This window comes from Squalius cephalus (genome assembly GCF_949319135.1).
Source record: "Squalius cephalus genome assembly, chromosome: 18".
In the NCBI taxonomy this organism is placed as follows: domain Eukaryota; kingdom Metazoa; phylum Chordata; class Actinopteri; order Cypriniformes; family Leuciscidae; genus Squalius; species Squalius cephalus.
The window spans coordinates 36,977,603-37,005,102 of record NC_137139.1 but is presented as its reverse complement, the minus strand read 5'-3'; the positions used below and the strand labels follow the sequence as shown (position 1 = coordinate 37,005,102).

Below are 27,500 nucleotides of genomic sequence, written 5' to 3'. Positions count from 1 at the left end.
ACTATAAGTTATATTATATATCTTTTATCTATATGCAGTCCCTTACAATTAACTTGCCATTGCATACACACATACACACATACATGTCTATATTACTAACATAGGGGACTATCGCTCTACACTGACCAACAGTGGACTTCTGCCTGCAATGGATCTGTGTGTGTGTGTGTGTGAACAGTGTCTTTATTTTGTAACTATAACTATAAGTTATATTATATATCTTTTATCTATATGCAGTCCCTTACAATTAACTTGCCATTGCATACACACATACACACATACATGTCTATATTACTAACATAGGGGACTATCGCTCTACACTGACCAACAGTGGACTTCTGCCTGCAATGGATCTGTGTGTGTGTGTGAATAGTGTCTTTATTTTGTAACTATAACTATAAGTTACATTATATATCTTTTATATATATGCAGTCCCTTACAATTAACTTGCCATTGCATACACACATACACACATACATGTCTATATTACTAACATAGGGGACTATCGCTCTACACTGACCAACAGTGGACTTCTGCCTGCAATGGATATGTGTGTGTGTGTGAATAGTGTCTTTATTTTGTAACTATAACTATAAGTTACATTATATATCTTTTATATATATGCAGTCCCTAACAATTAACTTGCCATTGCATACACACATACACACATACATGTCTATATTACTAACATAGGGGACTATCGCTCTACACTGACCAACAGTGGACTTCTGCCTGCAATGGATCTGTGTGTGTGTGTGTGAACAGTGTCTTTATTTTGTAACTATAACTATAAGTTATATTATATATCTTTTTTATATATGCAGTCCCTAACAATTAACTTGCCATTGCATACACACATACACACATACATGTCTATATTACTAACATAGGGGACTATCGCTCTACACTGACCAACAGTGGACTTCTGCCTGCAATGGATCTGTGTGTGTGTGTGTGAACAGTGTCTTTATTTTGTAACTATAACTATAAGTTATATTATATATCTTTTATCTATATGCAGTCCCTTACAATTAACTTGCCATTGCATACACACATACACACATACATGTCTATATTACTAACATAGGGGACTATCGCTCTACACTGACCAACAGTGGACTTCTGCCTGCATTGGATCTGTGTGTGTGTGTGAATAGTGTCTTTATTTTGTAACTATAACTATAAGTTACATTATATATCTTTTATGTATATGCAGTCCCTAACAATTAACTTGCCATTGCATACACACATAGAGACCAATATGCAAAGATAAACATATACAATAAAAAATAAAAATTATTAGCAAGAATGAAGATGAAAAAAGAATGAAAAAAATAAATAATTTATCAAAGTAAAAAAAAAAAAGATATATATATATATATATATATATATATATATATATATATATATATATATATATATATATACTGTATATACTGTATATATATATATATATATATATATATATATATTTATATATATATAGCTAACGTTACGTTTGCAACAACATTTGCACCGGAGGAAGAGACAAACGCTTAGAAACGCCCATATAGCTAGCATGATGCCTTCTATTTCTAGATGACAAAGACAAAGTTTACCAGTACTACGACACTATAACAAAGGTTAGCGGTACTTATCTGAACTAACGTCATGATCACTGCCACTAGATATAAAGAAAACGTTGCTTTTTCACTCTATTGTGCTATTCATAAAAAAAAAAGATAAAAAAAAGTGTCGTTATTGTGCACTGCTGCTCGTAGACTAGCTCCAGTGCTCATTGCTGCATTGTTAAATGATAGCAACTCGCCAGGACACTTCACCAACTCTCCACTCATTCTGTATAGTTCTAAAACAGGCTGAGGCTATTTTTGAGACATTTGAAAAATGATATACATATCTTGAGTGATTTATGTACCCATTAATCGACAGTGGTGGTTAACCTGCAACATGGGCTTTAAGTAAACACAGCTGAAAGTGAAAGCTGGTGAAAAAGATCGTGTAACATCCATTATTTGGACTTGGTTCGGATTTAAGCCGCCCGACGAGCAGCAGCAAACTATATAGACAGAGTGTCTGGGGTAACAGTTCGGTAAATTAACACACGACTAATCCGTTCTACCACCTCAAATTCAAAATGAAACATATCACTGAATACCAGCGCGCGCATATTATTCCCAATATATCTTAGTGGTGTAGCACATAATCTCTGTCTGCGCCTGATTTTAAGAAGCATTGTTGTGTTTCTTTTTAACTGAAAAGACATCAGTTAGACAATATTCTAATTTTAAATTTGGGGTTTCATAAGCTCCAGGCCATAATAAACATTAGACCTACTGAAGTCTCTGCAGCTAGTGTACTTAAATTTTATTTATCTGCAAAATTATGTTGTATACTTACAGTTTTGCACAATATATGCTCTCAAAACAACATGCACCCTAAAAAAAACAAAAAAAACATTTAGCAGTTGTTTAGCAGGGTCTGTGTAACCTTTTCTGAAATGTTTTTTTTTTAATAATATATATCGTTATCACAAGAGGCTGCAATGTATATCACAATATGGATTTTAGGCCATATCGCCCATCCCAAATTGATAGCCTATAGTAGTTGATAATAACATAGGCCTACCTAATGTTGCCTACGGACGGTAACAGTACAGTAGTAACCTTTTACAGTCTATGAGTAGAACAGCTTTCTCAAGCAGTTTATGATGCATTTTGGAAACAGAAGATGACCCCCTGGTATAATGCGCCACATGGCTTGAGAAACCCGTTCTCAAAGACTTACTTTTATAGTCCAGTTTTGTGTAGCACACATATTCTGAATGTCTTCGGCATAATTTAAATGAACCATTTTAATCTAGATTAATCTAGATTAATTTCAATATTAATCTAGATTAAAACAATTAATATATGCCCACCTCTACCGGAGGTCAAAACTCAAAGTTTTATGTTGATTTTCACATTTCAAATGTTCAGTTGGTTCAGTTTGAGTTTTGACTTACAGAATATGTAATGACGTAGTAATATTATTCACAATAACACTCATAAACCAGTTCTTGCAATTAGAATAAATAGTGAAAAAATGCATACCTACAGCATGTTGAATGAAATCAAGTTAAAGTTTATTTAAGGTCCACACACTCCTAAACTGAAGGTTTCTTACTTGCTCTTGCTGCACTCCTGACAACGGAAATGGTTTTTCACATAATAAACCATTCAGTTTATCACATAGAAAATCTCATAAGCTCACTAAAAGAGCCCCCCCTGCGGTAGTGCAGACTTTCCACCCTCAGTGATGAGTGCCTAAATGTATACCACAACATCAACGATATATTGCTTCTGAAACAAGTTGCTTTGCTTTATATAAAATAAATAATTAAATAAATAAAAGGGTAACACCAAATAAATTATATTAAAAGTTACAAATACCATGAAATATATTAACGAAAAGCACGTGTAAAATAGTGATTTTTTAAAACAACTTAAAAAAAGACAGAAAATGATCGATCACTCAAATAGTTTGGACATAGTCAATCATTTCAATGTTATGACACACTGACGCTCCATTTACATGAACTACCAATGTTATGACACACTGACGCTCCATTTACATGAACTACCAATGTTATGACACACTGACGCTCCATTTACATGAACTACCAATGTTATGACACACTGACGCTCCATTTACATGAACTACCAATGTTATGACACATTGATACTCCATACGCAAGCTCCCAGTATTGTGACATAAAACATTGATACTCCATACGCAAGCTCCCAGTATGTGACATAAAACACCGATACTCCATACGCAAGCTCCCAGTATTGTGACATAAAACATCGATACTCCATACGCAAGCTCCCAGTATTGTGACATAAAACATCAATACTCCATATGCAAGGTCCCAGTATTGCTATAGGTTCAATACTGTAGACACAAATTTCTCTTGATAGTGATTATTCGGTTGTGCACAAAGTATTTTACTGCTTTCCATTCTCTTTCATTACCAATTAAAATCTTGTTTTCATTTAAGAATCTTTCACAATCCACTTTTCCAGGGACTTTCATTTCCTTTAGGAAATTCTTGAAATGATGTTCAATAATTTTACTCTCCTTCTCTGACCAGGTCTTTCTGGACTTTCCTGTTAAAATAAATTAAGAAATTAAGTAAGTAAATCAAATTAATTGAATTAAAGAATAACCAAAATTTGAATAATGTAGATTTTACAAGCTGAAGAGCACAGACAATTCTTAAAATACATGTCAAGATGTTTCATGTAGATACAATTTTTTTATGCAAAGTGGAATAACAAACCCTTTTTATTTAAAGGCAGTGGTGAAATCCTAAAGAATGGAACTGCCTCTCTTGAGGCTGCGGTCGTTATTGAGGTGGCAGCCCTTTTTTCCGAATGATCATCCTCTGTCATCCTTTTTTCAGATTCAGCATCCTCTGTGTCTGAGTTGCTGGAGCCCCCTTCAACTGTAACAAAATGAGCATTTTCACATTCTTTAAAACTAAAAGTAGATTTTTACAAAGTGTGGACACTATGAATTGTTTAAACAAAAGACATATACACATAAGTAATTTACTTACAGTTGATGTTTGGCGTTATGTCCTCCAGAGATTTTCCTTTAAATTTGCCTATTCCACTTTGCAGGGCAAACAGAATTCTGCTCACTTTTGCAACTTGTAAGGTTTCTTCAGGCAGTCTGTAAAACTCCCTATGGACTTCAATGTTGTGACCCATGAAAGTTGCTAGTTGGTCTAGTTCATGCGTTTGCAGGTTAAGTAGCTGAGAAACTGTGGCTACATGTTTTCTCAACTTTGTAGATGTAATGTTTTCTGGGTTTTTAGCCCCACAGCTTTCTGCAAATCGCTTTAAGCAGTCACAACCACGGATGCTCTCCTGTGATCCATAAAAAGGACGAGCAAATATGTAGGGATTGCTAGGGGAAATCCCAACATCTTCTCTAGTTTTAATTAGAAGTTCCACAGATTCTGTTATATTTGTGGGAAATAGTACTGGTACTTTGCGGCCTCGTTTCCCCCGTACCTCTACTCTGGTGAGATTCTTACAGAGTTTCTTCTCAAAAGGTGAAAGGCTCTCCATAATTTCATCCTGAATCATCTGTTTGTTTCTCTGCAGGTATGTTTTGACTTCCATCCTTGAAACCTCACCTTCTCGACGCCGATTGAATAATATTAGCTGTGCTAGAGTCACCTGAGAGAGATCACTCCATGACCTTTGTGATGTGTGTTCAATGTGTGCTTTTTTGTTGACCTCCTCAAGACACTTTAGATGATCATGGAGCTTCTTTATGTCTTCTGCTAAAGGCAGCATTTGGGGACTGTTCCACTTTTTCTGGTACAAAGTTTTCAGTGCATTAGATGAAACATGAATTGTCCATTCTAGTTCAATTAATTTACTGAATTGCTCTGCTCTTCCCTTCAATGCATCATCCTCTTGACGTAAAGCCTCTCCCTGCAAAATATATGACACTTTCACAAGGGAATGACGCAGTTTCAGTGCTGTTGAAGGGACTGAGAATCGGTTGGTTGAGGAATCAAATCCAGTCATCTTTTTTACTCCCTCAAGTACTGTGTTGAACTTTCCTGGGTTGATCAAGTCCTTCAAAGCAACAATGTCTTTATCAATAGTTCTTGTCACTATAAGAAGTCTGGCAAGTTCTCTCATCTTATTTCTAATGTCTGCCCGGTGCCGTGAAACTTCTCCGTTTTTGAGGAACATTCTCTCACCCAGTGACAGAATCAACGGGTCAGATTTCACCACTTGAGTAACGGTATCATATGTCATATCTTCAATAATATTTTTAAGTCCACTAGAAACGTCAGAGTCCATTGGCAACAACAGAGAACAACTTGCCTGAACTTTTCGTTTCACTGGCATATTTTCTTTGTCTTGTAATTTGCAACGTTTGTGATGTCTCCAGAGATCTGTTTTGACATACATAGCAAAGCAAAACTTGCAAGGCAGATAGTCTATTGCTGTTGACTCACGAGTTGCTTGTCTTTTTGGTATGATCTGTCCTTTCCCAGAGGATAGGACTGAACTGTTATGGTGGTAGTTTCCCATGTTCCTTACTTTGGTTAATAGAAGAGTACGCATGTTTGAGCCTCTGTTGTGTGCAAGTGCCTTTGCAACTTCAACTTTTTCAGAATGTTTCTGCTGTAGATGTCTTGCAATTTTTGGATAAGGCTTCTCACAGTAAAGACAGTAATTCTTCTTGTCATAGATGCGTTGATGTACACTGTTTGAGGACATTTTCACTTTTATTTGATTTTGTTGAGAGCTACAGCCGTGGGCACTTTCATCTATTTCTATCCAACTCTTCATAAGTGGTTTTCCTTGGATGCGTTCTGCAACATGTCCTTTAGCTTTTTTTGTGTCGTCTTCTTCTTCTTCTGAGATTTCCAGGGAAAAGGAAACCTGTTGTTCAGTGTTGTTCTGAAATAAAGAACCACACAACTGAAATGTATTTGTAAATAATAACAATGTTATATATTATAAAGTATAAAACCCTTAATTACCATTTCAGACTCATATAAGTCCTCCTCAGTGTGAGAAGATGAATCCATCTCATCACTGCAAACACTTTCTGGCTTATCACTGTCGGTACTCTCTAGGATGTCCATCTCATCTGACGTTTGGGGACAGAAATCTGCTGTATGGGTTCTGTCCTGTAAAACAATAACAGTGTGTGAAATCCATGTCCATGTTTGTTTTCTATCTAGAGCCTGCTGATTCTAAAACACATACTGTGTTTTAGAATCACTGTTGTCTTTTTGGTCTTAAACTTTTTTTTTTTTTTTATGAAAATGAAAAGTACTTACTTCATTTTCATTCACATTGCTGTAGTTGTTTGTGATTCCAGTGTAATCCGACTGGTGTATGAAACCTGTAAATGCACAACAATTGTTAAGGATATCCAATAATTTAAGGATTTTTTTTCTACATTCTTGTAAAATCTACAAAGTTTTATTAATGAGGTGAAGAGAAAAGTGTAAGTCTTGGAACGTACATGTGAAAGACTGAAGGCATTCCTCAATGGTGGGACGTTCTTCGATTGAATTAGACAGCATTCTGCTAATAATATATTTTTGTCTTGTCCATCTTTCTTCACATTGAAGAGTGAAGTTACCCATTCTGACATTTTGAGATAGCCCAACTGGATCCTTGGAGTAGGGTGTAGTTGTCTGATAGGGGTGTTGCCCATCCGTCAGGATATAATGAACCAAGCATCCTGCTACCTACAAAATAAAATAATATTTACAAAAATTTCAGAAATGGTCACAACTAAACTGCAGAATGAATGAAGATGATTAAAATGATGACAAAATGCTGCTGTGCTCAAATGAAAGCTGCTCGAATATTAGCATTCAGAACAATTGAACATAGAACAAATGTATGCATTTTTGACAGAACTGATTACAAATCATATTGATCACATACTAAAATAGTATTGTAACTGCATACATGTAACCTGTTAATCCATTTGAACCCAAACCTAAGAATTGTCATCCCCAAATTAAATAGGGGATGTTCATGAAGTTCATTGTTCATGACATTTTTGGAATAGAAGCATAGTTGTAGTCTAATTTTAACCCTTTCATGCATGAATTATGATAACCTTAGTCAGTATTTTTTTTCCCTATGTGTTTTTATTCCTCTTAGGGCATGAAAAACAAGATTTTTTACAAATTTTTCAAAGAGATCTTCAGGTGTCCACTTGAGTGGACAGCATGCGGTTATGGTTAAAAACGAAGATATACTGTATTAAATATAAGACAATAATCAAACAGATAAAGTATGTGAATTTAACAAACTAATCAAAACAATTATATCAAATCATGTGAAACTGAAAATATAAAATATATACAACAAATATAAATTAAAAATATTGGAAAGGCTTCGTACAACTTCATACAAGTTGCACTTCGCGTATCTTTGATATCAGAACATGAGGACGTGATTCCATCAGAATTTTCTACAGACTGTCAAGGCACAACTGTGGAACCCACTCAGATGTTCCCTCCAGTGCACCAGAGTATGGAGATTTACCCTTATTAGCTGATAATTCTGATTATGTTCAAGATGGACATGCACATTTCTATCATAGCCCTCCTCTGAGAAAACCTAGCATTACATTTTTTCAATCTCATCTGAAATGATCAGTGTTGGATGTAATGCATTACAAGTAACATGCATAACACATTCAGATTACTTTTTGATGTTACAAGTAAAGTAATGTGTTACAAGTAACATGCATTACCTAATCAGATTACTTTTTGATCTAACAAGTAATTAACTACAAGTAATGTGCATTGCCTAATCAGATTACTTTTTGATGTAACGAATATATAAACGCATTACAAGTAACATGAATTACGTATTCAGATTACTTTTTGATGTTATGAGTAAAGAAACGCATTACAAGTAACATGCATTACAAATTCAGATTACTTTTTTCGATGTCAATGAAAATTACATTCTAATAATACAAATACATTTATTTACAGTAAAAAATTCACTGCAGATCAAGTTTTTAAGTTTTAACATTCCCATTATAATTATGAATTGTAGCTGAAATATAGCAGTTGATGCATGACGTCCACTACAGTGGACATGTGATTAATCAGAGTTTTCTCTCAATCTAAAATCAAAACTTGGAAAATTTTACTGTGATATGACTCATTAGATATTGCTTGAGTCTCCTAGGATAGAAGGAATGGGTGGATATTCCGGAGCAACTTGGCATGTCTGACTGACCCTTGGCCATCTTGGTTTGGAGGGGAGAAAAATCGAAACACAACGGCTTGCCCTTGGTTGCAATTTATAGGATGATGCACCAGGGTCCAATGAGGCTGATGTGCAACTTTGCCATAAAAACCCATGCAAATTCAAGAAAATGCTTTATTAATAGCTGTCCACTGTAGTGACCACTATACGTGAAAGGGTTAAAGAAGACACTTCGCAATTTGTTGTCATAAAATCATAATTACAATCATTAAGAAACATAATATATAGGCTTAAGTGTATTGTAAAGTTTTTAGAAAATATTTTTCTCATTGATATTTTATGACAAAACAGAAATTGGTTCTTGTTAAAGTACAGAAACCCAATGAAGCCACAGACCTGACCATGTTTAACTTAAAATCTGCAGATGATAACTCTAACGGCCAGATTAATTTACAGATTGCTCCAGCACAAACCCTTTCACATCTACTGCAGTCAGATTCACCCGTGTTCACTCTGAAGGAATCACTCACATGGCTGGTGCACTTGTAATGACACATGAAGGATGTTAAGAGGCTAAAAGCAGGTTTAGTACTTGCCCCATTGAAGTCAACAGGGTGCAAATTGTAAAAAGAGGATAACGGTGTAGGCAACACCGATTTTTGTCGTTCAAATTTACAAAAAAATGTGCTCAATGTTAAAATTCTCAGCATCAAACCAAGACAATTTATTAGATCAAAACCATGTTATCAAAACTTATAAGGCCTTTCAAGTATTTAAAATACATTCTCTTTGTGATCTGATGAGGCTTAGAGGATAGGATAGTTTACATACTGTAATAAAGGCTAAAAGCTATAATAGTTAATGGCTATAATAGTTAATGCACTTCACAAAATTGATAGCAAAAAAAAATATATATTTTCTTTCTCATGGTATTTTTATCAATATGGTACACAATTATCCTATTGAATCGTTAGGGTCAAAAGTACTCACAAAGTAGTCCAATTACATTACCTAAAATTATTTAGATTACAGGATTGTAAATTATTTGTAAATAATATTGTAAATTATTGTAATAAATTTAATAAATTGTATTTAGATTGTAATCTAGATTAATCTAGATTTCATCACTGACTGCAATTTGTGTCATGTAATTTGGAATGAGTAACTGTGTACAATACAATACTTAAGTTATAACCAGCACTGTGATTGGAAAATCATGGAACATCATAATTGTATTTGTTTTAGTAAACGTTCTTGACTTTCTGCACAAGGTCATAATTATTTTGTTAATGAATGGATGCTCTATACCAGTTTTTAATGCTCTATACCAGTGGTTTTCAAACTTTTGAAATGACCATTTATTTATTTTTTGTTTACTTTCTATCACCTTATTTGTGGAGTAAAATGAAACTAACTCAGCTGCATATTTTTGCAGTATTTTATTTTATTGATTTATTGAATATTTTTTTTTAAATCAAAATATATTTAGCATATTTCCTTAGGCCTATATAATATTATTTTATATTATTATTTTAATTTAATTTTATTTCATTTTTATGTAAGTCCATTTTCATTAAATCATCAAGACAACCCATTTTTTAAATATTGGACGCGACCAAGGGTTTGAAACCCGCTGCTCTTTATTGGTTACATTGATTAATTTAGGATAAAAATATAAATAAATAAATAAATAAAACTCCACTCTGAAATGTGAATTAATAATGAGAATCCATCAATATTTTTCCAAATGTGTTCACTTTTGAACTAAAAACCCAGAGGAATGCTGGAAAAGTCTCAGTTAAGTAAGTTCCCTGGTTCCCTGAGTAGGGAACGGAGACGTTATTCGTCGTCACGTCGTAACTCGTAGTGACTATGAAAGGGAACACTTTATTTTGATGGTCCCTTTTGAACATTCTACTAACTATAAATAAATGTGCAGCTACATGTCAACCAACTGTAATTACAGTATTAGTAGACTATATCTGCTTAATATCTGCTAAAATTTGACTGTGATAAACCCCAATAGACATTATACTGACTAAATATATAATACATGTCAACTTATTTTTACTCTAACCTACATTTTAGTCTCTAGTCTACTTATACTCCTGTAGTACTCTAATGAGAATTAGTTCACATGTAGTTGTAACATTACTTATAATCAACAGAATGTGTTAAAGAGACCATCAAAATAAATTGAGACCAAACATTGTGTAGTCAAATGCTTTCATGATGACCATATAGCAGATTTTTTCCTTTGACACAAATTAAGAAATTAAATTACAGTCACCATGAGATATTTATAATAAAACAGAGGTAAAACATTTTTAGGATTGAGTCTTAAACCTTTTAAATAATGTATAATTTGCCTTTTATTATTATTTTTACATTAAATCTTAAAGTAACTTTGATATAGTGTAATTAAAAAACACTTCTGTGTGCCGGCGTCCTCCCACAAATTAACAAGTTTTAACATGATATTTTCAACCCTTACCTGGATATCTGATTCTTTCTTGTACTTGTATTGCATGCCTCCAACATCTTCATAACTCGACCAAGAAAAAGATCCAGCCATTTGAGAGAGCAGTGTGGTTTGTGCCAGATCAAGTTTTCTGCTTGCTCCAAAGTCTGCGATGTACAGTTTATTGCTTATATCTGTAGAAAAGTAAAAATGCTCACAAAAAATGTAACACTTAAAATGATATCCACATTATCATATGCTCATGCATTTTAAATGAAAATTTCTGCTGATATTACAGGATAATTATAGCTATGGCTAATCCACAGACTGCTCTTACCAAACAAAATATTTTCAGGCTTCAGGTCTCTGTGCAAAATTCCATATGAATGCAGTTCCTGAAGTCCTTGCAGTAACTCCTGGCAGATCTCTAGTCTTCGATTCTCTATCAGGCTTTTTCTTTCAGGAAAATCCTTGTTTTCAATCAGCTCCATCAGACTATATTCACAAAGAGGTGACACAAAATAGGCAAAGTAAGTGTCTTCCAACACTGAAATGTGTTGCAGAAGGTGCTCTGCTTGTAAATTTTTTGAACTCAGGAAATGAGCCATTTCCAATTCAGTTTTGGAAACATGTTTGGCAACTCGTTTCACTGCAACTTTGCAGTTGTTGAAGACTCCTGGGAAAATCTCAGCAGCATTGCATCCATTTGCAATCTTCATTTCTGTGTTGATAACAAGGTCATCCATTTTCATCAAACCAGGCTTTAAATCAAAGTTTTCAAATGAATTCTTCCATCGTGATTCCTGTAAAATGCAAAAAAGCAAAAGCATATTGAAATGTAAGAAATGTTTTACAGTGTATATAGTTATTAGTAAACTCAGCTGAAGGAACAGACCTCTCTATATATATTTACCATATTTTCCTTGATCTCTCTGAATGTGGAAATACTGGTTTTCTGAAACAAATTACATTAAAAGCAATCATTAATGTAGTTAACATGAACATATAATGAGCACCACTTTTACAATATTTCTTAATAGTATGTAATGTTAATTTCAACATTTAGTAATGCATTATTAAAATCAAAAGTTGTATTTATTAACATTAGTTATTGCGTTGTAAATGTACATGAACAAGCAATGAACAGCTGGAGTTTAATTAACTTACATTAACAAAGATGAATAAGTATTGTACCAAATGTGTTGCTTTTAGATCATGTGAATTAAGACATTAACTAATGTTAACAAATGAAACCTCATTGTGTAAGTGTTACCTAAATAATTAGCTTTTTTAAAGGTAAAAATTGTACAGCAGTATTGTTGAGGATAAGAGAATCTTGTAACACTTTACAATAAGGTTTCATTAGCTAGCATTAGTTAACAAACCAATAATGAACTGCGCTTATACAGCATTTATTAAACTTTGTTAATGTTATTTTCAACATTTAGTAATGCATTATTAAAATCAATTAGGTAATACGTTGTAAATGTACATGAACAATCAATGAACAGCCGGAGTATCATTAACTAACACTAACAAAGATGAATAAATATTTTACCAAATGTATGGCTTTTAGTTCATGCAAATTAATACATTAACTAATGTTAACAAATGAAACCTTATTGTGTTACCATATAAAAACTATATAAGTGTTACCTCAATAATTTGCTTTTTTAAAGTAAAAATTGTACACTTAAACAGCATTTATTAAACTTTGGTTATTGTTAATTTAAAAATGTACTGATACATCATTAAAATCATAAGTTGTATTTGTTAAAATTAATAACACACTGTGAAGTAACATGCACAAACATTGAAACAGCTGGATTTTAACTAATATTAACAAAGATTAACCAATACTGTAACAAATGTATTGGTCATTTAGTACTAATGTTAACCAATTAACCTTATTGTAAAGTGTTAGCAAGTTTTCCTCACCACTTGATAAAATAATGAAAATAAGACACCAACAAATAGAAATAGAAGTTTAAATACCTGTCTCCATGGGCAGTTAGGATCTCCGTAGTCGTATAAAATTTCTTCTCCTGCATTGATTTTTGTTAACGCAAATGCACACAGATGTGGTCTTTTCTTTTCATCCATTATCTATTGGTTACAAAAGCACACAAACACACAAATGAAAACAACAAAAACATCATTTGAAAAGTCGCCTAGTTTTTAATAATGTCAAATAATGCTACAAGATGAGGCTGTATAAAAGGTGTAATTGAAACAAAGAATAAGAATACATTAAAGACAGACTTACTATTTTAATTTTGCTGTTTGGCTTGATGTGGTCATCATTTATGAATCGTCCTAGTCTTTCTGTATCTTGACTGCCATCAACACTGTGTGGTGAAATATTTTAAAAACACTTTTGAATTGTCATAATGGTATTATATTTCATTGGAACATTCATTAATTTAATCTTACCAGTAAGATTGTTCCTGAAAGGAGTAGAAATACAAAAATGCTGCATTTTCAGCTGAGTAGTCTTTGAACAGGTTCTCTCCTTCAGATCCAGTGATGTGTCTTCCAACATACTCCAACAGGAATTCACCTGGCTCAATGTGTTTTGTGGCAATTACTCCAAAACCTAATAAATAGTATAAATACAAGTAAATTAATAGTATGATAAAAGATTCATGAAGTTATTCAGGTTGTCTAAATTATTTTCAATGGTATTGTTACTTCGAAAACAACTGTATCTACATCTTTATAAAAGTGTAAAAAAAATAATAATAATAAAAAAAAAAAAATCAGATTTTCTGTCTGAAAAAATCAGACACTAAATATTCATCATTTCCATTATTACACAGGCCCCTCACATTCTAACTGGCAGTTACTTACAAATAATATCAAGAGCACTCACACATTTACATAATAGTGTTTAATTTAGAGACATCAGCAGCTTATAACATAAATACTGGCAGGAAAACAGATGTAAATCCACCTTTAACCCCTTACCTGACAGGGATCACTGGTGATCCCAGATTATTTTAGTTCAAAATATGTTTGAGCTTATATATCTCAATATTAATAACAGTCTGGTTAATTTTGAGTCTTGAACTATAAACTCTCAAGGGTTGGCTTTCTAAATGTATGTGTGTTATGTTTCTATTCAGAATTACTTATGAGCAGTAACCTTTTTATTTTGGGCATTTCATGTATGCAGCACTTGCCAAAATTGGGGGTGATGAGCAAGGGGTTAACTGGTCAAAGCAATCATGTTTTTTCCCCTCTTGCGTGTTTTGTTTTAACAGCCTGCTTTCTCTAGGTTCATATTTTAAACCCAACCCTTTGACATTAAAGGAATAGTTCACTTAAAAATGAAAATTCTGTCATATATACTCACTCTCATGTTGTTTCAAACCTGTATGAATTTCTTTCTTCTGCTGAACAGAAAGGAAGATATTTAGAAGAATGTCAGTAACCAGACAGTTTCTGATCCCATTGACTTCCATAGTAGGAAAAAAATTATACTATGGAAGTCAATGAGACCAGAAACTGTCTGGTTACTGACATTCTTCTAAATATCTTCCTTTCTGTTCAGCAGAAGAAAGAAATTCATACAGGTTTGAAACAACATGAGAGTGAGTATATGATGACAGAATTTTCATTTTTAAGTGAACTATTCCTTTAATTAGTGACCACACTTAGCTTTTATTTAAGTTTTGCAAAGTCATACAGTATTGATGGGAGAATTGTATGTAGTAACTTACCTTTCTCTTCACTCATGAATTGTTTCTCAAATGTGTCTTTATCTTTGCCAGAAGCAATGAAGTACAAAGCTTCTTTTTCAGGAAAAACTCTTCTGGGTCTCATTTTCCTGTGAAATATTTAAAATTATTTTATGTAGGATTACTTCATATGCAAAATAAATAAATAAATAAATAATACCTCTTTAGAATTTCATAGAAAATAAATGATTGAAAAGATGACACCGTGGGTAACAATTTAAAATGTAGTAAAAAAATAAAATAAAAAAAAAAAAATTACCAACAATCTGATTATCAATAATATTACCGGTAATATACATGCATATTTACATTGTAAGAGGATATCAATATTTTATAAAATTAGCATTTACAAATTATCATAAAATATATAATGTTCAACTTACCTCTTAATTTGGAAAGAAAAAACTGAGATGAGAAATGTCTCAGTGCGCTTTTTATGAGGTTCTTGGAGGTAGATACAGTCTTTAAACTATAACAGAAAGATAACTCTCCAATGTAGGAAACAATCGCGTATAGGAGCTGTCTTCCAAATGGCAAAACTGAAGTGTGAGTTAGGAACATAGAATAGATGATACACATGCTGCTATCTGAGCAGTGATTGGGCCGACGCCCACAGATTAGCCACAATTACCCATCATTACTATTGGTTCTGTTATGCAAATTTATCTGTGAATGAAATCAAACAGCCAGTTCAAAATAAGTGTATAGTCCATTGTTTTTAAATTCAGTTCAAATTGTAAACATCAGTTGGATCAGGAAAAATTCCTTTTCCTCAATTACTATTACATACATTATAATTACTCACTTTTTTTCTGTACGTATAGAGCACAGAGCACAAACCTATACCAGTGGCAGATAGAAATGATAAAGTTAATAAAGAAAAAAAGTAATTTCACACAATGTAAATAAATATAAAAATATTCTCATTTAATGTAAATCAAATGGTTATATAGGACGTAGCATTTACCATGGGCATTCATATTTATGTTGGTTTAACTTAACTTGTATAGCACATCTGAAAAGAAAGCTCATACCACTTACTTAAGAGTACCTTGTGTTGAATCACAAAAAAAAAACAACACTGCGTATTAGCTGCGTATTAGAATTGATCTCAGTCCACATTAAAACGACTGCAAACGCGGATCACGTGACCATTCACCAACACTGGGCATGTGCGTGCCGGTGTAAACCTAGAGACTTTCAAGCATAGACTGTAAAAAATGTTTTCAAACATCAAAATATCATTTATTAATATGTATTTGTGTCAAAATGACATATAAACATCTTTTCCTATTCCATTTTGCCAGAAAACGCTTCCAACACGCTTGCGTGTCGCAAGAAAAATAGGTGTCGGTTATATTTCTAGCATGCACGCGTTTACCGCGCCTGAGACGCGCCAGTTTCTTACTGTAAGAAACTGTTCCAGCGGGTGAAGTTTACTGGTACTGAATATTACCTGTGTATACTCCATGACTGGTGACACCCAATCATAGAGCCGAGCGTGAGCCTCTGCGTCATCGTTTCTAAAGTCCTCCGTTTTGACCCGTCCACTCTAAAACGCCCTCCGGAGATTCAAAACGAAAAACGGGTCGGCAGCGTTTCTAAACTTCTCCGTTTTGGGTCTCCGTTTTTGCCGTTTTAGTGTGGACGGGAGGTGCAAACGTAGCAAAAAGTCTTCGTTTTTAAACGAAAATGCAGTAGTGTGGACGGGGCCTAAGGTAAAACTTTCACAGTCTGGCCTATGTGTCTATGACATGCTGTCCTTTGAAGCTCTTCTCCATAGAAATGCAAATTGCCTGCGGGGGTATTTGGGGGGTAGGGTAGCAGTCCACCCAAGGACTGGAAAACAGCAGTGAGGAACCATCTGATCAGAGCAATTGGGATATGTTTCAATCAGCTCTGTAATTTATATACAGTCAAGTCACACCACAATTATTTATACCACTTTATACATTATAATTCTTTAAAATGTTCTAAGACAGCCCCCATTTTACCAGGTGGGGAATAAATGAGACACATATTTTAAAGGTATACAAGCTCAAATATAAAAACTGTAATACAATTGATAATAATTGATAATACATAATTTAAATATGTTTTCAGTTAAAACAGCTCAAACATGCGTCTGAGAAAGCGTTGTCTGTGAAACTGGGGGCATAGTTTTAGAGACACCAACCTCAAATTTGAATCTTAAAATATGCCATTGTTTTGTCTCAAGATTCACACCAGTAATGTTTTTTTTTTCTTTGCACATTTATAAAAGCTACTTAAATGAAAATGAAATGATAAAATGAATCTACTTTATTTTTTTATTTATTTTTTACCAAACGTTGAAGTATTAGTTCCAACCAACATTTGTAAACAGCATCGCAGAGTTGTGGTTTGAACGACAGCTCTCGATCTGTGATTTGAAGCATAGTTTCAAGTTTACATGGCATGTGGACTCAATAAATCATTATCTTTACAAAAATAAGCAAGCTGACATTCAGTACAACCTGTGTCTTTTATTTAGAATACATACAAATGTAATTTAAGTCTTTTAGTTTGTCAAGAGATTTAAAGCACCATTTTTGAAAACTGCGCAAGCTCTACTATGTAAGAACAAGCCTATGATTGAATCTGGAAATAAATCAAAATAACTGAGTGAAATTAAACACAGTCATGCCATGTACTAACATTATATGTTTGATATTTAATTTATATCAAAACATCTAGCATTAATTTGATCTCAAACAGATTCATTAAATAAATTATACAGATGATAAAGCCTACTTGTTACAACTGAACTGGTTATTTACAATGTTTTGTATAGACAGCTTAGATGAATAGCTTATTTAAAACAATTATATAGTCACCCCCAATTTTGGTGAGTGATGCATTTATGACATACCAAAAATATCAAAGTTTCTGCTCAGAAATCATTCTGAATAGGCACATAACCAACATATATTTAGAAAGCCATCACTTGAGTGTTTACAGTTCAAGACTAAAAATTTATCAGACTGTTATGAATATTGAGATATATAAGCTCAAACATAAAAACATCAAATATTAAGAATATATTTATTAAATGTATAAAATATTCTGAGCTTCAGAATATCAAATCTGAGGATGATCTCTAAATGCATTTTATGAAGCCTATTGTAAGACCAAATATCTTATTCCCCTGTAAACACTCATGTAGAGTCATTGACTCTCATTGTCATTTAGAGTCATTGACTCAACATGTCTGGTTGGTCTGGTGAGGAGAAATGGCCCATTCATGTAAATCGACGAACATTTAGCACCTTTTCAAGAGACTTAAAGGGTTAGTTCACCCAAAAATGAAAATTCTGTCAGTAATTACTCACCCTCATGTTGTTCCAACCCCATTAGACTTTCGTTCATCTTCGGAACACAAATGAAGATATTTCTGATTAAATCTGAGTGCTGGATCACTCCTCCTGCAGGCTTATGGACACCTCAACTTGCTGGCCCAGAAAATGTATTATAGACATTGTTAATATAGTACAAGTGACTCCAGTGGCTCAATCTTAAGTTTGTAAAGCGACAAGAATACTTTCTGTGCGCAAAAACAAACAAAAATAACGACTTTATTCCTCTTTTCATTTCCTTCTCTCTGGACCTCGAGGTTTTTTTTTACATAGTGTAATATAACGTAGCGGGCTATTGGGCGACTGTGGTCATGTGTGATACGTGGTGACGTGAAACACAGACGCGCTACGCTATTACACTACGTAAAAAAAATCTCTCAGATTTCATCAAAAATATCTTAATTTGTGTTCCGAAGTTGAACGAAAGTCTAATGGGGTTGGAACAACATGAGGGAGAGTAAATACTGACAGAATTTTCATTTTTGGGTGAACTAACCCTTTAATCTTCATTTTTCTTTTATTCTTATTCTTTTGTTTTAATTCAGTCATTAATGCCTGTATCCCTGTATTTTTTGCTTGGTCATCTAAATCTCTGTCATTCCACTATGCAAGAGCAATACATCTATTATCTTAAGTCTTGTTAGAAAACCAACAACAACAACAACAAAAAAAAACTGTTCTTGAATTAAAAAAAATAAATAACATGATTTTATGAAATAGGAAGCTCATGTAGAAGGTGCATTAGCTCAACAGGCAGCCTCAAGCTACATGACACAATATCATTTATTAATATTACACTCTCACTTAAAGCTCACTTTAAAACACAATTGAGTATTTGTATCATATTTCGGTCGCAATTTAAAATGGTTTCAAGTCAAAAAAGATTATTTAAATATGTTATAGGCTATTTTGCATTTTTTTATGAAGCAATGGGCTATTTTTACTCACATGCATACTGTAAACATTCTTTGTTCCTATACAATAACCAAAATCGAACGGAAATCAAACACACACAAAACAGAATAACTTGAATCCTGCATTTATTAGCTTCTTGTATCAGATGAAGAGATGTGTTTAGTTTTGTTTGTCCACAGTGTACACAGCACTGCGTCATCCAGAAGGACAGCCTTATGGTCACGTTGGTTCACCATGAGATGATTGACAGCTTTACAAACGAATCATATCGAACTGATGTCATCACGTTTGCTGACGCAAATCTGGAAGAGCAGAGTCATCGCTGGCTCTGTTAGCTGTTTGAGCTCTTCAGATTGCATAATTCAGTGGGAAATAAATAGAAATATTATTCTGTATGACGATATCATATCAATTATTTCTCCAAATGTGCGCATCATTGGCCTAATAGCCCTGGGAGATCGTGGATATTGTATGTAGGCCTATATAAACACAAATAAACTGGAGATGAGATGAATGGCTGCTGTATGAGTGATGATTTCTATTCAAGATAACGAACATTACAGATTAATTATTTTGCACTTCTGGAATAAATTAAGAAACTTATCTAACTTCAAACCAGTTTAATTATAAACAGTGGTCAAATATCAAAGCTGGGGTCTTAAACCTTCCTAATGAAGCTCAGTTTGTGCAGATCAAGTAGGAGTGTGATGTTTTAAAGAGTAATAAATAAAATAATCTGGGGCCACCAGTGATCCTTGACAATCAAGGGGTTAATTATGCCTCTGATTGTTTTACTTCTGGTATATCTGCTTGGGGAATCGAAGCATTTAATGTCTCCTATTAACACCCGGTCTCCACTAGATAAAAACAGTCTGTCAGGTCACAGCTGTAATCACCTGTGATTATCATATGTAAAGGCAAATGTATAGGAAATCGTTAACCACACATTCCAAAAGAAAAAGGTTTAAGCAGTATGTAAATGAAATGATATTGCTGTTTTTTGTAACTAAAACCACTCAATTCACACTTGTGAATTGCAGCTATTCATGGATTCACGTCTGGTTCATGATCACCCTTTTCAGTGTTTATTCTGTTATGATAAACAGCTGGATAAACTTAATTTACTATGAAACTAACCAACAAATTAGTAATTAACTAAGAAGAACTATATTAAACTAGGCATATATATTATTTACTGTGTTTTATCTTTGATCATAAGGTTAATTAATGGAAATTTAGAAATAGTGCTATCCATTTTACAAAGAGGTTTCATTTGTTAATTTACCATAAACTATAAATAAACGGTTGTAATTTTATGAGCTCATATGAATAAGTTATCTAAAATAATACACTGTGCATTAATGTGTGTATGATGTTATTGGTTAGTTCAGATAACTGTATGCATTACATAATCTAAATGAATAGAACCTTACTGAAAATGTAATCCAAAGTGATGATGCATTTAAATTGAAGTTGTGCTGCAAGATTAATGATATTAAGAAAGTACTGGTCCATGTATTGTTTATTTGGAGTTCTGCATACTTAATATAGTTCACTGTTTACACCAATACATGATATAACCCCATATGAGTTTATTTATTTTCACTTTAAAACAGATCTTGTAGAGATTACCATATTGTTGTTTTATTTTCTACCCCAGAAACAAATCTATATAAATCTATATATATATTGAATGTGTGTGTAAATATTCACTGATACACTTGGTGTCATATGGTGTTTGTTATTTCTTTGGGACATTTTAACTAAATATATTTTATTAAAACTAATCTGAAATAAATAATATGGTCTATTTCATGTGACTTTCAAAAATGTGTATTATAAGTAAGTCTTAAACTTTTTTTTTTTTTGCAGTGTACTAAGTCATAATTAAGTGTTTTTGCAACAGCATTATTTTCCAGGGTAAGCTAAGCAACAATCACCCACTTGTACATATTTGGAGGCGCCAGTTTGTTTCCAATCCCAGAGAAATTAGCATTTCTATAGCAACAGTTATCTGGAGACCCAATCACTGTCCAGAGATGGTTGGGGTTGTGGGATATAATCACAGAACATTCACTCTTTCGTGTCTTTTGGAAGTGTTTGTCTCTGTTTGAACCTTGCGTTTTTGAAGGAGGAGAACATATTCTACAACATGAGGTAAGTTCAGCATTTTGATTGATCTATTTATAAAGAAAATAAATAATTACGCTGTTACAATTCAGAATTTCAAATTGGTTTCATTAGTAATTGGTATCTTTATAATTTATATTTTTGATACTCCTTTTTGCGGATAGTTAAAATGTCTAGAAGAGTAATTTAGAAATTTAGAATAATCCTTATTTTAGACTTGTAGTACCAACAATGATGATATTGCGTATATTTAAAATCATAATGGTCAATTTAACAAACATAAAAAACAATGTTTTACCAGTTATTCTACAGATGTTGCAACTGTTAAACATGTTTACGATTACTATTTTTTTACTTTCCTTGTTTTTTTTTTGTTTTGTTTTTTTTAGAAAAGTCAAGTCAACAGTTCATGTTGTTCAACAAGAACACTTCATCAGAGAATCCACTACTCAAAAGAAAGGTATGTTTCTGCTCAACCTATTGAACTATTTTAAAATGTTTTATTCAAATAGATTTTAACATTTACAATAATGCATGTAGTGGCAATCTCATTTCAAAATACACAAATGTTTAAGTGTTATTGTATGTTCGTTTGAAAATTGTAGATGTTTAAATCATGGTCCAGCCCTAGATTTTAAGATTGTGAGTTGTGCCTTTCCATGTTAAAGAAAGGCCTTAAATGTATAAAGTTTATTGTGACGCAGCTAATTATATTTTACAACAAATTCTAGAGCAATTGTGTGACTTCCCAATTGTGTGCTGCATAGTTAATCATTTGTATTGTAATCCTTTTATCAGGTGTGCACAGAGTTTGGATTATTGGTGACAGTTACATTAGACGTGGCGAAAAGCGAGCAAGAGAGACCATAGGCACCAATCTTGGAGTGGCTTCCCAGGTCCAGTGGTTTGGCAGGGGAGGCATGTGTTGGGGAGACCTCCTTCCCTTCTTCCAACAGTGCCTTAAAAGAAGGACTGCTCCGAATGTGCTAGTGATTCACTGTGGAGGCAACGACCTAGGACGTGTGAAAAGTGTGCTGCTTCTCAAAGCAATGAAGAGGGACCTACGTGACCTCAACAGACAGTTTCCCCAGATGAAAATTCTGCTGTCTTCAATAAACCAAAGGCGCCACTGGAGGCATGCCCCCCCGGGAAAGGTGGACAAAGTGCGAAAGTTTGTGAACAATGTGATGGCTAAGTTTGTTTTGTGTGTTAATGGGAGCATTGTACATCATCCACACATACTGTTTGAAAAGCCTGAACTATTTTTAAGTGATGAGGTTCATTTAAGCCCTAAGGGAAACGATGTTTTTTTAACTGATATTGGCCATTGTCTGAGACACCACAACCCATAAAATTGGTCTTTAATTACAGAAAAGAGGGTCTCAAATCATGATATCATTTTATAATTGTATTAAAATGTATACATTTTAAAAAAGAACTGCAAAATGTTTAAAATTCAAACCAAAGGAAGAAATAAAAGCATTCCCCTGACTTATTGCTGTGGTTGCATTTTATTTATCTAGTCTAGATCATTGTTGATATTGTAAATTAATAATTGGTGAGAATAAAATTAAAATTCTGTATTATTTGTTGATATGGAACTGTAGCTAGAGAGAAAAAATTAGGGACTGCATAAAAAAGCATATAAAATATATTTAAAGAGAGTGCGTTAAACAAGAAAAATAATATTATGAATGATAAGAAGCTTCTTCTCACATCTGCTTTTGAGCTATTGCTGCCAGGCCGTCTGTAATTTTTACCCCATTGTGTGGAAAACAGATTCAAATTAGCCTGGCTAATGTCAGACCAAGTCTCTTTTGAGCCTTGGTCTGGGAACCACGTGTTAATTTTCTCGTATTTGAGGCGTGGTTCACGAATGCCCAGAGCCGTTTATTGGGCGCTATGAATGTCTATCAAATGCGCCTGTACGTAGCTCATAGCCAATCGTTTCAATTATACCAGATGACGTATGTAGAGTGACAGAAATTCGACGAGGAAAAATACGATGGGTCAAAGATTTATTTGTACACAATGGCGTGAATATTACTGTTTGTGCAAGATAAACATGAGGGTAGAAGGTAACGTCGAGTCTGATGCCATGTTGGATCCATAGATATAAACAAACTGCTTCGGTGTCATCATCGTCTTGCTGCTCCCTCCCCATTCTGCGATTGGTTCCCTTTTTCATTGGAAAATCTGGTCTATGGTAGCCTGACGTCATCATACTCAGATTCTAGTCAGAATGTGAGTCTGATACTGGTCCATTGAACTTTGATTATGGGGCGTGTTTCAACCGAACTAGGAAAGAAAATGTCTCTGCACTCAATTGGATAGACCTACAACCAATCAGAGCAACGGAGTAAGTGACATATGTTTTTCATTCATGTTTCCAGTTGACAAATGCCTTGATCGCGGTTCTCTGTTCCTCTTTTAAAATGAATGCGCTGTCGATATCGTCTATAACAGACGCGATGGCGGAATCTACACATGATGTTTCATACAGAAAGTTCGGGAGAAGCTCGTTCAAATAATCAATCCAATCAACTTGTCATCAAACGATTGCCATGCCTACCTTATCAGCATGAAAGGAAGCATATATTTATTCACTCACCTAACATTCCTTGACAGTTTCAGCATCCCCCCAATCACTCTCGGCTTGTTCTTCCACAGCCTGGAATATGGGGGGAGTACCCTGGGTTCGGGCCGAATACCGAGCCCGCCCTCTCCTCGGACAGCACCCCAAATATGCATTTATTCTTTCTGACTTATTTATAAGTGTGAAATCTAAATTCTCCAGAGGCAGTCATCTTTTCTTTTACTGTCTATGCATCTTTGTTGTAAACGAATTCAGCCGGCTAGGTCTATGATGTCCAAACTGCCTAGCAACGTGAATAAAATCGCGCTGTGAGCAAGGCAGCATGGGGAAACCCAGGCTAGATTCAAATGGTCTTTCATAAAAAAAATAAAAAAAATAATCTAATATTTAAAATTTTTGATAACTGATGGTTTGATCATTCTATTTTTTTTTTATACTTTTTATGTTTGTCTTGCATATTGGTCTCTGATGCCTGTGTGAACATTGTATAATTAGACACACACACACACACACACACACACACACACACATACATTTATATATAACTCAGGCTTTACCTTAATGTTAATAAGTGTTTCCTGAAACATTCTTAGTTAAGAATACCTTCTGTAAGTCATTCGTTCGTGGTTGGTCTGGAGCACTCTTAGCTATACCTTATCACTGTTGACAGTTCATTACGATAGTGGCCACCACTGTTTCTTTACATCTCAGTCTATACGAATATAATTCTGCTAATTAAAGTGTTTTCATGCAAACAACATTGTCATAACACTGAAGTGATTTTATGTTGTTATTAATTATATTATCCAAAGTTTTATCAACTGGCAAACCATTAGGCAGTAGATAGCTGTAAGAGTATGTTTAAACATCCAAACACCAAAACCTTGTGCTTTTGTAAAATAAAGATCTGCCTTTGTTTCAACTGTCTCTGTATCTGCGAGAATCTTTCTGAAACTAATAAAGTTTAAACAATGGCCTATTATCACACAAACATTGTGCAGAGGCCAGCTATGCAAAATTGTAAATGCCCCCAACAATGACTTAAAAATAATCAACAAAGGCTATAGTACAGTAGCCTACGTTACACTGAGATTTCATGTAGGAGCGGGATTTGAATGCTTGGGCAGTGAGCGATTGAGTGGAGCGCATTGGCATAGAGTGGAATATTGAGCGGAGCACACATGCTGAGTTATAACTATATATTCAGGATTTACATTTATATATTCAGAGTTTTAACTATATATTCAGGATTACATTTATGTATTCAGAGTTATAACTATATATTCGGGATTTACATTTATATATTCAGAGTTATAACTATATTCAGAGTTACATTTATATATTCAGAGTTTTAACTATATATTCAGGATTACATTTATGTATTCAGAATTATAACTATATATTCAGATTTACATTTATATATTCAAAGTTATAACTATATATTCAGAGTTACATTTATATATTCAGAGTTATAACAATATATTCGGGATTTACATTTATATATTCAGATTTACATTTATATATTAAGGGTTATAACTATATATTCAGGGTTACATTTATATATTTAGGATTTACAAATATATTCATAGTTATAACTATATATTCAAATTTACATAGAATTATTTCCTGTTTGGCCCCCCATAATATGTATACACACACACACAGTATATATATGTATATATATATATATATATATATATATATATATATATATATATATATATATATATATATATATATATATATATATATATATATATATATATATATATATATATATCGCTCTACACTGACCAACAGTGGACTTCTGCCTGCATTGGATCTCTGTGTGTGTGTGAACAGTTTAATTATTTTGTAACTATAACTATAAGTTATATTATATATCTTTTTTATATATGCAGTCCCTAACAATTAACTTGCCATTGCATACACACATACACACATACATGTCTATATTACTAACATAGGGGACTATCGCTCTACACTGACCAACAGTGGACTTCTGCCTGCAATGGATCTGTGTGTGTGTGTGTGAACAGTGTCTTTATTTTGTAACTATAACTATAAGTTACATTATATATCTTTTATCTATATGCAGTCCCTAACAATTAACTTGCCATTGCATACACACATACACACATACATGTCTATATTACTAACATAGGGGACTATCGCTCTACACTGACCAACAGTGGACTTCTGCCTGCAATGGATATGTGTGTGTGTGTGAATAGTGTCTTTATTTTGTAACTATAACTATAAGTTACATTATATATCTTTTATCTATATGCAGTCCCTAACAATTAACTTGCCATTGCATACACACATACACACATACATGTCTATATTACTAACATAGGGGACTATCGCTCTACACTGACCAACAGTGGACTTCTGCCTGCAATGGATATGTGTGTGTGTGTGAATAGTGTCTTTATTTTGTAACTATAACTATAAGTTACATTATATATCTTTTATCTATATGCAGTCCCTAACAATTAACTTGCCATTGCATACACACATACACACATACATGTCTATATTACTAACATAGGGGACTATCGCTCTACACTGACCAACAGTGGACTTCTGCCTGCATTGGATCTGTGTGTGTGTGTGAATAGTGTCTTTATTTTGTAACTATAACTATAAGTTATATTATATATCTTTTATATATATGCAGTCCCTAACAATTAACTTGCCATTGCATACACACATACACACACATACATGTCTATATTACTAACATAGGGGACTATCGCTCTACACTGACCAACAGTGGACTTCTGCCTGCATTGGATCTGTGTGTGTGTGTGTGAACAGTGTCTTTATTTTGTAACTATAACTATAAGTTACATTATATATCTTTTATATATATGCAGTCCCTAACAATTAACTTGCCATTGCATACACACATACACACATACATGTCTATATTACTAACATAGGGGACTATCGCTCTACACTGACCAACAGTGGACTTCTGCCTGCAATGGATCTGTGTGTGTGTGTGTGAATAGTGTCTTTATTTTGTAACTATAACTATAAGTTACATTATATATCTTTTATCTATATGCAGTCCCTAACAATTAACTTGCCATTGCATACACACATACACACATACATGTCTATATTACTAACATAGGGGACTATCGCTCTACACTGACCAACAGTGGACTTCTGCCTGCAATGGATCTGTGTGTGTGTGTGTGAACAGTGTCTTTATTTTGTAACTATAACTATAAGTTACATTATATATCTTTTATCTATATGCAGTCCCTAACAATTAACTTGCCATTGCATACACACATACATGTCTATATTACTAGCATAGGGGACTATCGCTCTACACTGACCAACAGTGGACTTCTGCCTGCAATGGATCTGTGTGTGTGTGTGTGAATAGTGTCTTTATTTTGTAACTATAACTATAAGTTACATTATATATCTTTTATATATATGCAGTCCCTAACAATTAACTTGCCATTGCATACACACATACACACATACATGTCTATATTA

At 33.6% G+C, this 27,500-nt stretch overlaps 2 protein-coding genes across 2 annotated transcripts in view; both read right to left on the bottom strand.

Annotated features, from left to right (window-relative positions):
- The window catches only part of coro2ab (coronin 2Ab), a 46,145-nt gene that overhangs the window by 11,230 nt on the left and 7,415 nt on the right, over positions 1-27,500 (bottom strand). The window lies entirely within an intron of this gene.
- On the bottom strand, positions 3,100-18,840 carry LOC307145315 (uncharacterized protein). The gene is made up of 15 exons (XM_079848345.1): positions 15,769-18,840; positions 15,347-15,629; positions 14,946-15,052; positions 13,657-13,819; positions 13,490-13,571; positions 13,219-13,329; positions 12,137-12,178; positions 11,561-12,026; positions 11,257-11,417; positions 7,045-7,273; positions 6,857-6,921; positions 6,554-6,703; positions 4,598-6,470; positions 4,319-4,483; positions 3,100-4,145 (listed from the first exon to the last, which is right to left on the bottom strand). The coding sequence occupies exons 3-15, from the start codon at positions 15,046-15,048 to the stop codon at positions 3,925-3,927; spliced, it is 3,831 nt and encodes a 1,276-aa protein (XP_079704471.1). The 5' UTR covers positions 15,049-15,052; positions 15,347-15,629; positions 15,769-18,840; the 3' UTR covers positions 3,100-3,924.